Source organism: Sciurus vulgaris (genome assembly GCF_902686455.1).
Source record: "Sciurus vulgaris genome assembly, chromosome: 2".
Lineage (NCBI taxonomy): Eukaryota > Metazoa > Chordata > Mammalia > Rodentia > Sciuridae > Sciurus > Sciurus vulgaris.
Genome location: NC_136462.1, coordinates 33,534,068 through 33,547,601, shown reverse-complemented (window position 1 = coordinate 33,547,601; position 13,534 = coordinate 33,534,068). Strand labels below are relative to the sequence as shown.

At 44.9% G+C, this 13,534-nt stretch overlaps 1 protein-coding gene across 9 annotated transcripts in view; it reads right to left on the bottom strand.

Annotated features, from left to right (window-relative positions):
• Positions 1–9,634: 9,634 nt before the first annotated feature.
• Positions 9,635–13,534, bottom strand: part of SLC8A3 (solute carrier family 8 member A3) — a 133,106-nt gene continuing 129,206 nt past the window's right edge. For all 9 annotated transcript variants that reach the window (XM_079127091.1, XM_079127092.1, XM_079127094.1 and 6 more), the window contains one exon: positions 9,635–11,699. In XM_079127091.1, coding sequence (XP_078983217.1) covers positions 11,323–11,699 — 377 coding nt within the window. In that variant the 3' untranslated portion in view covers positions 9,635–11,322. The remainder of the gene's footprint in view (positions 11,700–13,534) is intronic.

The window sequence follows — 13,534 nt, the reverse complement described above, 5'->3', positions numbered from 1 at the left end:
GCAGGTTCTGCATCCACGGTTTGAACCAACCACTGATCACAAATATTCAGAAAAAATTGCATCTCTACCGAACGCATACAGACTTTTCTCCTTGTTGTTTTTTCTCTAAACAATACTCTCTGCATTGTATTGACGTTGTATATGGTATTGTGAGTAATCTAGAGATGATTTAAGGCATACAGGAGAATATGTGTACATCATATGCAAACAGTACACCATTTTATATGAGACTTGAGCATGTACAGATGTTGGTATCCATGGAGAGGGGACCCATCCTCTTCAGATTCCAAGAGACAAGTGTATAGTTCAGGCACTTTGCTAAGCCTGTTATCCCATGAAATTTTTGTAATGACTTGATGCGATGTGCCGGTTATCTCCTGCCTGTGTCTCTAGATCCATTCTCCCCTTTCCACACCTACTCTCTGCATTGCCTGGGAAGTCAACTTGTATGTACTGCACCAGCGGAGTTCTTGTGCCCTTTGGATGACCAGGGGTTCAGCAAGAGATGGGAGAAGGGGGGGAAGAGGGCCAGGGTATCTATTCCCTTGGTTCTTCCCTGTGAGGCTGCCTTAGGCTAGCTGTTTTCTACTGAAAGGTGTTGCCCTTCTCTAAGTAGCCTACCTCCCCTACTCTTCTCAATTCTGAAAACTCTCCACTCCCACAGCTTGTGCCTAGGGCTAATTGCAGCTCCATTGCTGCCAGCCCTGGGTTTCCAGCTCTGTCCATACCTTTGGAGTATCCCTACTCTGCACGCTCCACTTATTTCTCTTGGTATTCTGACCAATTCAGGACTGTTGCTGGAAGTGGCCCCAGGAAACAAACGCGTAAGATGGGACTCAAGGTTTAGGCTGGTTGTGTATTTGAGCAGTTCAAAGATTACTTCCTTGTTCAGGGACACCCAGGAGGATCATGGAAGATGGTGGCATTGTGAGTGTCCAAATTATCACTGAAGGTGGCATGAATAAAACAGAGGGCAAGGTGTTGGGAGATCAAGTGGTTCTGACATTAGTCACTGGGGCAATAACAGTGTCATCAAAATTGTGGAGCCACTGATTCTTTGTGTGATTGCTATGGTTTGGATCTTAAATGTCCCCTGAAGCTGGTGTGTTGGAAGTGCATGTGCCAGCTGGTGGTGCTATTGTGAGGTGGTGGAAATTTTAGGAGGTGGGGTCTAGTTGGAGAAAGCAGGTCAATGGGGGCATGTCCTTCTCTGTCTCTTTGCTTCCTGGACCCCACATGGTGAGCAGGTTTCCTTTGCAACACCCTCCTGCCATGAGGTTCTGCCTCACTACAGGTCCAGAAATAAACAGAGCCAAAAATAAATCTTTCCTCTTAAGTTGTTTTTCTCAGGTATTTTGTCAGAGCAATGGAAAGCTGACCAACACTGATATCCTAACACTGATATCCTACAGGAAGGATGGGGAAAACTAAATTTAAGCTTTAAATACACACATGGAGAACTGGCAGTCCTCCCGGGAAACTCTCAAGGAGCCCCTCCTTTCCTGGAGGCCCAGTGAAGATAGAGATGTGGACCAGGTCCAAGTTGTAGCATGAATTAAGCGCTCAATCCCATTAGGAGTTATAGGACACTAGGGAGGAAGGAGTGAAACCAAGTGACATGTGACTTTATCCATGCAGAACTGGGTGCCTTACCCAACAAAATTATAAAATTGGATGTAGATGGCAGTATTCCATTATAAAACAGAAAAGGTATTCAGACAACCCAGGACAATCAGGTCAAGAAGACCCTGGAAGGCTGTCTGAGCAGGTGGTTTTGTCCTCTCCAAAACTCATGTCAAATCTTAACCTGAGTCATATATTAATGGTATTTGGAAGTGTCGCTTTTGGGAGGTAATCAGGGTTAGATGAGATAGGAGAATGGAGCCTCTAGAAGAAGAGAAAGAGACCTGTGCTTCACCATATGATGCCTTGTGCCACTTTGGGTCTCTGCAGAGTATCCCCACCAGTGAGAAGACTCTCACCACCCTTGAGAATGGACTTCCCAGCTTCCACAACTATAACAAATGAGCTTCTTTTCTTTATAAATTACCCAATCTATGATATTCTGTTATTGCAACAGAAAATGGACTAAGACACAAGGAAATTTGAGGGAGGCGTGTAATGAGGTGCAGAGTGTGAGGATGTTAGTGTCCCACATAAATGCCTACCAGAGAGCAGCAACCCTGGTGGTCAATGTTCTCAGTAATCAGATGGACTCTATGCTATGGATATTAGTTGGCCTCTCTCTCTCTCTCTCTCTTTTTTTTTTTTTTTTTTTTTTTTTTTTTTTTTTTTGGTGCTGGGGATCGAACCCAGGGCCTGTGCTTGCAAGGCAAGCACTCTACCGACTGAGCTGTATCCCCAGCCCGGCCTCTCTCTTTATGACACTTGTTCAATGGATTCATGTATAAGATCAGCAAGGAATGGCATCTGTACTTGGGATCAACAACACAGGTGTCTCCTCATTAAGTTTCCATTGGGCTATTGCCACTGAAGAGTGTATGAGGTGCTAACAGCAGAAGCAACAGATGAGCCATCGATAAGGCAATATCTCCCAGGAAGACCAGTTAGTCACCTGGTGTCAGGTTAATTACACTGGACCACTCCTATCATTGTGGAAGGGGTAGAAGTTGACTTTCACAGAGTATCCATATTCTTGGTATGGATTAGCCTCTCTTGCCCAGAGTGTTTCTGCTACCATCCCCTTATGGACTCAGCATGTCTTATCCATTGCCATGGTATGTTTCACAACATATCTCTAACCAGGGGTGCTGGGCTTATCACATTTTCCATTATTCAAAGAAGGTTTGACACAGGGTGGAATGGCCTGATGCAGACTCAATTATAGCATAAGTTAGGAGATAACACCTTGTGATTGTGCTATCTTACTGTATATGTTCTAACTTACGTGTGTTAATATCTAGTGCTGTCGCCTCTACGTAGGATTCATAGCTCTTGATATCCAGGGGAATGAGATAGGATCATTATTGCATCTAATAAACCACTTGTAAACTTTTGATTTCTGTATCTAAGTCTTGGGCTTAGTAGGTTTGTAGGTCCTAATATCCAAGGGATAAATGCATCCATCAAGAACCATAGTTATGGTTCTGATGAAAAAGAAGCTGAGCTTGCCCCTAGCCATTTTGGACCACTGAATTGGGTAGGGTGATTGTCCTAATTACTTGGGGGGAAATTGGGTTGCTGCTACATAATGAGAGTAAGAAGGACTGTGTTTGAAACCTGGGGATTTGTTTAGTGTATATTTTCAAACTCTTTCTTGCAAGTACTGACCAATGAAAAACTGAGCAACATGTCAAGAAACATGAAGGTTTTGGTGATCCCACCAAGTAAAGAACTTTGTCCAGTTTTAGATGTTGGTTAAAAGCAAAAGGACATGGAATCACTGGAAAAGATGATAGCATGACATAGCAGAAGGTGGATGCATGGAGTCTACCACTCTGTAACTCTATAAGAACCATAGCATTTGAGCATGACCAACAATCCCAGTTTCCCAGGACTGGGGGATTTCCTGGGACACAGGACTATCAGTGCTAAAACTGTGACAGTCCTGAGAAACCCAAGACAGATTATACTATTATGGTCTTTATTTTCTTTTGTAAATAATGATTGCATTTTATACCCAATAGGAGCATGTGAAGGTGGTAGGCAGTTACCTTGGATCTTAGTAGACCTAGGTATTCACTGCCACTTGTGAAATGCCCTTGGACAGATTCCTCAACTTCTCCCAGGGCCTCCCTTCCTTCTTGAAGTCCTCAAGTTGTTTCTGCAGACCATTATCTGCCTTACTTATTAGCATGCAAGACCTGATCTGGCCTTTTGGGCCCCTCTGGGTCACTCTTTCTTTGATACCAAGTTGTCTGTCTTACTTTTTCACTATGCCCAGGGATTGGCCTGACTTGGAAGTCTGGTGACCATTGGTCATCTCTCCAAATATTAACTTCCAAGTCTAACACTTCTAGGGTATGTCCATACTATGCACCATGGTAATTGACTTGACGATGATTCATTTAATTTTTGCAACACTGCAAAAATTTTGGATTGAGAAAAATGAGACTCAGGGAAGTGATCACTTGTTTAAAATTTCACAATGGATAAAAATGGTAGACTTAGGATTCAAACCCCACAGACTGCTGGGGGCAAGCACCAGCATGTGAAGGGCCAAAATGCAATACTACATGCCTTGATTCCAGGTGTCATACACAAATGCCTGCAGGGCCAGGATGGTCACTGAAATGAGAGAGATGGGTTGGATAGGAACTCTGGGGAACTGAGAGGGTAGACCCTGTGTATGTGGGGTGACCACTTATCAGCTCAAAGGATTATTACCACTCAGTATGATCAGAGAAGCCCCAATCGAGATTTTATACAAAATATTAACTACTATTCCAGGTTTTAAAAAAAAGCACTGTTTGGATCAAACACTTCAAGTCTGCTGGCCACCATATGTTAACTGCTGCTCCACAGTCGCAAAAAGAGAAATTGATTGAATGAAGACCTAATTAGATCATAGGAAGAGAATGAATATTTACCACATAGTGTGGAAAACATTCCACGGATGTAATGTGCAGTTGTAATAAAGATGGCAAAGTGACAACCAGCTCCCACTGTGTTTCCACTTAGGTAGAAGTAAGAACTTGGGATACTGCAGAAAGTACTAAGATTAGATACCAGAATCTAAGGATTTTGAGGTACCAGAATAGTTTACCTTGAGTCAACTTCTTTCTAGATTTTTAAGAATAATGCCTATTTCAAGTTATGTTTTATTCATCTTTTTTTTTTTTTTTTTTTTTTTTTTTTTGTCACTGTGACCAGAATAACCAACCAGAATGATTTAGGGAAGGAAAAGTTTATTTTGAGCTCACAATTTCAGAGGTTTAGACCATGGTGGGCTGACTGTTTTGCTGTGGGTCCAAGGTAGAAGTGTATGGGGGAGGAGTGCTCTTCCATTAATGACAGCTAGGAAGCTGCAGAGGCCGGGGGAAGGGGTTGCAGAGGAAATGAACCCTTCCAGTGCCCCCAGTGACCCACCTCCTCTAGCCATGCCCCACCTACCTACAGTTTACCACCCAGTTAGTCCATTTAAATTAAGATGACTGATTAGGTTATAGCTCTCATAATCCAATCATTTCTTCGTTAATAAAGGAGCTTTGAGAGGACCCCTTATATCCAAACCATAATAGTCACCAACACAGCAATGTCCTGAGGTGGGGTTTTTGGAGAGTGCTTGAATCATGAGAGCTCTAATCTCATCAGTAGATTAATCCATTTGAAAATGAAATCGGTATCCCAAAGAGATATCTATGTATCCATGTTCATTGAAGCATTATTTGCAATAGCCCAAATATGGAGATAGCCCAAGCATCTGTTGACAGATGAATGGATAAATGGTGGTACATATGTAAATGGAATATAACAAAAGAAGGAAATCCTGCCATTTGTATATTGTGGATGAATCTAGAAGACATGATAAGTGAAATATGCCAGGCACAGAAAGACAAATGCCACATGATCTCACTTATATGTGGAATTCACCCAAGTCAAATTCATGAAACAGAGAACAAAAGGATAATCATCAGGGGTTGGGGTGAGGGAAATGGGGAGACATTGTCTAAAGGATACAAACTTGGTAGTTACCTGATGAATAGTTTCTGGATAGCTAATGTGCAGCAATGATGACTGGTTAAAATGTATGATATACATGAAATTTGCTAAAAGAGAGTAGATTTTAACCATTCTTATTACACAAAAAAGGAAACTAAGCAGGTCATGGTGGTGTATGCCTGTAATCCCAGCAACTTGGGAGACTGAGGCAGGAGGATTGAAAGTTTGAAGCCAGCCTCAGCAACTTAGTGAGACCCTATCTCAAAATAAAAAATAAAAAGGGCTGGGGATGTGGCTAGGTGGTAAAGTGACCCTGGGTTTCCCCGTCCATTTCTTGGCCATCTTGTGATGCCCAAGTCCCTCACTGAAGTCTGAAAAGATATAAGTGCCATGGACTTGGACCTCCAGAACTATGAGCTAAACAAACTTTTTTAGAAATATAAAGTATTCAGTCTGAGGTATTTTATTATAGATGAGTATTCTCTTTCCCTGTTCCCTGCTGAAAATGCAGTATCACATGTCATTCAGACCAGTGCAGTTTTCTAGGAGTATTTTTTTAATACACTTTCCCAAGAAGGTGTGTTTTGAATCATCCTTCCCAGGGGCCAGATGACACTCCCTCGTTAATGATCAGTAATTGGGTTCCTCAGTCCAAATCATTTTATCAGTGAGATGTCCCGTCTGCCCTCGGCTCTTACTGGTACATCCATCCATCCAGGTGCCCTTAGGGAAGTTCCTTGGTGAGGATGGAGACAAAGCAGAGGAGAAGGGGGCCATAGGACAACGAGGGGACCAGTTGCTGGCTGGTTTCTGCTTTTCCTCCTTGGATACTGCCTGCCTCTCTGTGGGCTTCTTTGGCTACATCCAGCATTCCAAAATTCCGTATTTCTCTCATTCTCTGTTCTGATGCCTACCGGAAGGGGACGTGACACCGTGGGGCAAGCACTGTAGGCAAAATGTGGAAGCAGAGGATCTGTTGGTGCCTGATGTCTACTATCTGTGCTCCTGGGCAGTCACCTTACTTTCAGAACTTCATTGATAGAACCAGAACAATGTCTGCCTGCTGTGATTCTTATCAGATGCAAACATACGTATATGAAAAGGAATTTTTTTGTTTTGTTTTGTTTTTTTGGTCCCGGGGATTGAACTCAGGAGCGATGAACCACTGAGCCACATCCCTAGTCCTTTTTTATATCTTATAGAGAGCTAGGGTCTTGCCGAGTAGCTTCAGTCCTTTCTAAGTTATTGAGGCTGACTTTGAACTCGTGATCCTCCTGCCTCAGCTTCCCAGACTTCTGAGATTATAGGCCTGTGCCACTGTGCCTGTCTTATGAAAGGTTTTTGGAAACCACATAGACATAGGTCAGATTTCTCTTGGCCATCGATATTAAAATATCTTTCCTTAGTCACAAAGTGATTGTGGGTGGGGCAAACATTCATAAGCAGTTCATCCTTTCATGACACAGTTTGGTCATTGGCAAGTGGCTGCCCAGCTAAGGACTATGCTTCTCAGTCTCCTTGGCATTTGGGTTGGTTAAAACAAATTATTTTGCTCATAGAATATGAGCAAAAGTGATGAGCATTACTTCAGAGCCAAGGTAGGAGTGTATGCACCGTCTCTAATTTTCTTCCCATCTGCTGCTGAATGAAGAAGACTCCAAGGCTCCAGAGGCTGGCAGAGTTACAAAATGAGAGGAAACCAAGTCCCTGAATCATCCTGTGGAAGAAAGCCACCTGCTGATGGAAAGCCATCCTCATTGGATTATCACATGAGGGAGAAATAAACTTTCATTTAGCTAAGCCACCTAAATATTGGAGTTGACTTAGTATACTAGCTAACAGTGCCCTGGAAATAAGTGAGGCACAGGGGTGGGGATGGTGTGGCTCATTCAGCAAAGTGTGCTGAAAATGAACACGTGTGCATGGCTGGCATGCCTTCTGCACGCTGAACACATCCAAAGGGCATCCAAAGGGCTGCATGCACTGCTGTGTCAACCAAGGTAGTCAGGCACTTGGTGTGCGTGTGCTTGTGCACATGTGCGTGCGCGTGTGCACGCACACACACACACACACACACACACACACACACACACAGGTTTTGTATATATTCTAGAATCCCAATGTTAAAACTGGAAGCAATTGACTACAGCGGTCCTCTGTGAGTGCGACTGAAGAGGGGAAGGGTTGACTGGAGACCACAGAGTTGAAGACACTGTGGAAGCTGGTGGCATCTAGACTGGCGCCGCCATCCACGGTGTTCAGTGAGCAGTCTCAGGTTCCTGGGCTGCTCCTTTCAGTCATCCTCCCTGCTCACTGTGGTTTATCCCAGCTTCTCTCTTGACAAAGCCCAGCATCTGGATAATCCAGAAAGGACTCCAAAAAAAAAAAAAAAAAAAAAAAAAACCAAGAGATGGGCACAAATGGATTTCATGATTTTGCATCTACCATTTAATTGGCTCCAAGGTTTTATTCATTTTCAACTTGGTGGCGGGCAAAAACCAAGACCTTCTCCCTGCCCACTTTTTCAGTGCTGATTACTTACAGATCCTGTTGTCCCCAGGTTATCGCTTCCATAGTAGGACTTGGGTTCTTGATGCAGTTTTTTCGATCCCATTTTTGGCCAGAAGTTTAAATCCAGGCAAAGGCTAAAAACTCTCAATCCAGAGAAAAAAAATAGAAAAGAGCCTTCATCACAAACTAATAACCACTGCTGGGCCTAAAACTTTCTCAGATGTGCAGCGGGCCACAGTTAGGACAACCTACATTTACTCTGCCCCCAGCAACTCTGGTCACTCTGTGTCCACAGCATATTCTGTTCCGTCCTGTGCCTTTGAGCACACTGTTCCTTTCATGTCTGTCCGTCCATACCAAGCCCTCTCACCAGAGTCAGTCTCTACATGTCCTTCCTCAGCGCTATTTCCTGTGAAGCCTTTCCCAGCTCCTCCAGGCTGAGTTAGTGTTTCTTTCCAGTGTGTCCCCACAGCACTGAGGGCACACTCCTCTTGGAGTCTTCATGGCGTAGAACTGCCATTTTCCTTTGTACCTTAGTGTGCACAAGCCTCATAAGCTCTTTCCCATTCTGTGGCTTTTGGAAAGGGCAACAGCGATCCCCAATCCTCCTCTCCTTACCTGAGTCATTTGGACCGGGAATGGAAATTCAATGCACAACAGTCATGTTGTGAATGGAAACTCAAGGCCCAACCACCATGACAGCCTCCTACAAAGATTTCTCCCTTCTGGAGATGGACTTCTGGGAATTAGTTATATTCTCCTAATTGAGAATTTGTGCTCAGATGAGGAAAAGGGAAGTTCCAGTTCGCTGTGGGAGTGAAGCAGTGAGGTCATAAAATGGCGTCAGGGTTGTTGACTGAGCTGGACTGTGTGTAAGACAAGTAACACAGGAAGCTCGTTGTGAGGCAGAGGGAGAGGACGGGAACCGTGTTGTTTTTCGGGGGGGTGGGTTGCCTGTGTTCCTGAGGGCTTTCAGGCCCCTGAGGCCTGGCTGTGCTCCTGCCTTGCGTTCCACAGGATCACATTGACCCTTCATTTCTCTGAACTATTTTAATGGGTTTCTGCTTCTTCTAACCAAAGCGACCTTCATTAAAAAGAAGTTTTACTTCTCCCTCTAGATTGTGAGTTTCTTGTGGTCAGACATCTTTGTAGCCCACTGCGTGGAGTGCGTCCAAAGTCCTTTGGCTGAATGGATGGTGAGTGAATGAATGTGGAGTATATGTCTCCTGGAAACAAAGATGGAGCCCTGGTTTCCTAACTGGAATCCTTCTCCTCTGGGCCTTCCCCTCTATCTCCATAGTCCTTGCTACCTATGTCCTCCAGCTTCTTAAAGTCCAGGTTGTAACAGTTGGTATTTCCCTAAAATGTTTGTATTTAAAAAATACCATGTCTGGCACTTTGGCACCTGAATGTGATGGGAAATGACACCTTCACCTCACCTCAATGGCACCTGCTTCAGAACAAACCCAGGATGAAGAAACACAGAGAAGCAAACTATATGTAGAGATATAAGTAGAGCTTTTATTTTTTTTTTAAACCAACCCAACATTTCCACTGGCAACTGTCAACACAGCTTATGACATGAGCACTGTTTCTTTTTTTATTTATTTTTTCTTAAAAAAGTGTTTAAAATTAAACAGGTGTTTTTTTTTTTTTTTTAATTTATCCCCCCCTTTAGAAAATGTATTTATGTCAATGCAGAAAGCCTAAGATCTGTGGGCAGTTTTGTGGTGATGTTGTATGTGTGTTCATTTGTGTGTATGTGTTTTTAAAGCCAGGTCCTTCCAAAAGTTATCAGGAAAAGGTCCTTAGGGCATGTCAATCTCTTTTTCTATAAACTCAGGCTCCATGAGATTATGGAGAGAAAGACTCCTCTTAGGGGGAAAGATATACCCCCCAGGCTGGAAAAACCTTCATGAGGTTTTAAAAAACAAGCAGGAACATGGGAGAAATGAGGAATTCCAGTTCCTATCTTGTGAAAATGTTTTCAAAGGTGGCTTGAGGGCCAGGAGAGGTGAACGGGGCCCCTTGCTGTCTTATAACCCTCAAACTTACATCCCGTGAAGGAATCTAGGCAGCCCTGTTCTTACGGCACGTTAGGAAGTGAGGGGCTGGTGTGGCTGACGTGTCTCAGAAGGCTGACATTTTACATAGTGTCTTTTTCTTTAAAGATCTCATTGGTTGGACACCTCTCCTCTCCTGCTTCAGACACAAAGTCAGAGATGTTCCAGAAGCCATGTGCCCCTTGGGTTTTCTCAGCTGCCCTTTGTCATCATGTACGATTTCTATTTTTGTTCCATATCACCCACTTGGTGGGTTTTCTTGCAGGAGGATACACACACAGACATGGACACAGTGAAAGACATAGAAGCGGAAAGGCATGGACAGGGAAGAGGACAATTGCTTTTTGGTTTTGATTTGATTTCAATGCAAGCAGATAAAGCCCCACCAGCTCTGCAGGTTGGTGTGTGAGCTCATTTCCACCAGTCCTCCAAACCACTCAGAGAGAAAAGGAGATGGGGGACAGGACCTCCCTGGAGCCGAGAAACAGCTGTGACCCTGTGAAAGCAGGAGGGCGCGTGTCTGAAAATTCATGCCTCCACCTGTTGACTGAGACCTGGGATTCTTTCACGACACTTTGTCACTAACTTCAGAAAGAAAAGACAAGACAAAATAATAAGCAAATTCCGATGGAAAAACAAAAACAGCCACAATAATGATTACCAAGAAAAGAGAACCCCAGACCAGCCACATGGTGTGATTCACGCCTCACCAGCTGGATGAGAGAATCGTGATGTATCCCTGTGGATAGACAGGAGAAAACCTGTCCCCAAAGAAACTAGAGGCAAAGGAATAATCGGGAGGTGGAATAGAAGAAGGAGACAGGGTCTGACCTTGGCTGTGGGTCAGGGACATGAGTGGAAGTGAGCAGACAGAGGTGGATTTGTTGCTGTTGTTGGTTTGTATTTAATTAAATACTTTGGAAAGTGGGTGTCTCCTCCGTTCTATGTGATGAAGACTTTGCCCTTTCGGTGCACTGCCAGGGCCTAGGTCAGGTGAAGTTCCTGGGGCTCGGGTCCCGATGCTGCCTCTGCAGGGCTGCTCAGCCTGGAAAGGTCACTGCTGGGAAAGTGCCCTTCTCTTGGAAGAAGTCCTTGGCCCACCCTGCCGGAGGCCTTGTTCTGTGGCTCAGAACCCCTTGATGTAGCAGTAGGCCTCCAGTGTGGCAAAGAGTATGTAGAGGAGCCACAGGCTCACAAAGAGCCACGTCGTGGCAAGCTTGCAGCTGCGGGGGCCACCCAGCTCCCCACCGAGGTGGGGCCGCCGCCGGTACAAGAGCACACTGATGCAGACAAATGCAAAGATGGTGAAAAGGGTGACGGAGAAGGCCAGCGTGCCTGCGGACACGTGGAACTCCTGTCCCTGCAGGGCCCAGTAGATGGCGGCCACGGACCAGGCCAGGCCAATACCCAGGAAGACATTGACGGCATTGCTGCCGGTAACGTTGCCAATGGAGGCGTCCGCGTACACGTCCTGGAGGGCCGCAGCTTTGCTGGCGAATGTATCTGGAAAAGAACACAGACAAACAGGAGCTGGTGGGAGCCCTTCTTCAAGTATGCCCAAAGGCAACTGGGCATCAAGAGCTAAGGGGCCACTGCCAGTTCTGCCCTTCATGGGCTGTGTGGCCTTGGGCAAGTCCCACTACTGATCTGGGCTTCCTATTCCTCATTTCAAGAATCCCAAAGATTACTAAGAGCTACCCAGTCCTGACAGTTACCAAATGGGTTTATTGGAGAAGTAATCTCCTTTGATTACTTCTTCATTGCTATTTTAGAATGTCTTTCCAGAGAACTTTGATATCCCAGGAAGCTGCTTAAAGTAGATGTCTGATTGTAATTGTCTGAGCGATGCCTCTAAGCTCAGGGGTGGGCATTGAATTTCAGGCACCAAGGACAAGCAGGTGAGCTGTGGACTCAAGGAGGATGGGGCTCTGTCTTTGCTCTTAGTACATGGATCACAAAGACTTGGAGGATGTTCGACTTCGGATCTTGGCACAGGTTGTAGGCCCAGGGAGGATCGCCAGGGACATCTAGCCCATTACTTTTATTTTGCAGGTAAGGGAAATAGGGGCCAAGGACCTATCCAAGGGCACAAGGGAAGTTAACAAGAAACTTGACCTTCATGTAAGATCCATACCATTGACCTTCAGCCAAAGAGCATCAGCCAAAGTCAGGCAATCAGATGTGTGGACCACAGCATAATCTTCCCAATGCTCCAAATGCTGTCCGTTGTTTTCTGGACCAATTGCCAGGACTTGGAAGTGACTCAAGATGCCTCCTTGGCTGATTTGTCCTCTCAGATATCCTGGAGAAAACCTCTTGCCCTTTCTTGCCCATGACTTGCACTTGATCCTCTGTTATTTCTTCCCACATCTGTTCTTCCCCCCATACCTGCTCCTTTTCCTCTGATGGTTTAGGTCTTATTGCCTGGAGAACAGTGATCACAGGACATTTCATACACTAAACCTTGCCTGTATCGAATTCCTTCCTTCCTTCCTTCCTTCCTTCCTTCCTTCCTTCCTTCCTTCCTTCCTTCCTTCCTTCCTTCCTTCCTTCCTTCCTTCCTTCCTTCCCTCCTTCCTTCTTTTCTTTCTTTCTTTTTACTTTTTGCTGCCAAGAATTGAACCTAGGGGTGCTTAACCACTGAGCCACATCCCCAGCCCTTTTATTTTATTTTTTTATTTTGAGACAGTGCCTTGCTAAGTTGCCTAGGATCTTACTAAGTTGCTGAGGCTGGCTTTGAACTTATGATCCTCTTGCCTCACCCTTCTGAGCTGCTGGGATTACAGGCGTGCACCATCATGCCCAGCTCTAATTCCTTATCACTCGATTTATTTCCATGAGAGCCAAACCTCTTGCATTACTAGTAATCCCACCGTCTGTGGGTTTGGGGAAGAGGTTTTCCCAAAGTGTGACGTAGAGTCAGTTACTCTTCCAGGAGGGTAAGGTTTCTTGGTGCAGAGAAGGTTTCCTTTGGTCCAGCTGGCAGATTTCTGCCCAGTGAGATTCAGCCTCACCCTTGCATAGGAAGGTGTCCTCTGCTTCTTCCTAAGGCAGTTGAAACTGACAAGAGTTCAGGGTTTGGATATCCTGGAGGCTCCAACTAAATCGTGTGAAGCTCCTGGCATAAGACATCCCTCTGTACCTCTTAACTCCTGCTTCTCATTCAGGCTCAGCTTCCAGATGATTTCCCTTGGAAGCCATCCCTGACCCCAGCCTAGCCCAAGTCTCCCTGGTTTATATCTTTCTCTTGATAGCACTTATTGAGATGAGTTTAATCAGAGCATTTGAATGTAGTCTCCTTTACCTGGATTATAAACTTGGGTTGGAAAAGGAAACAC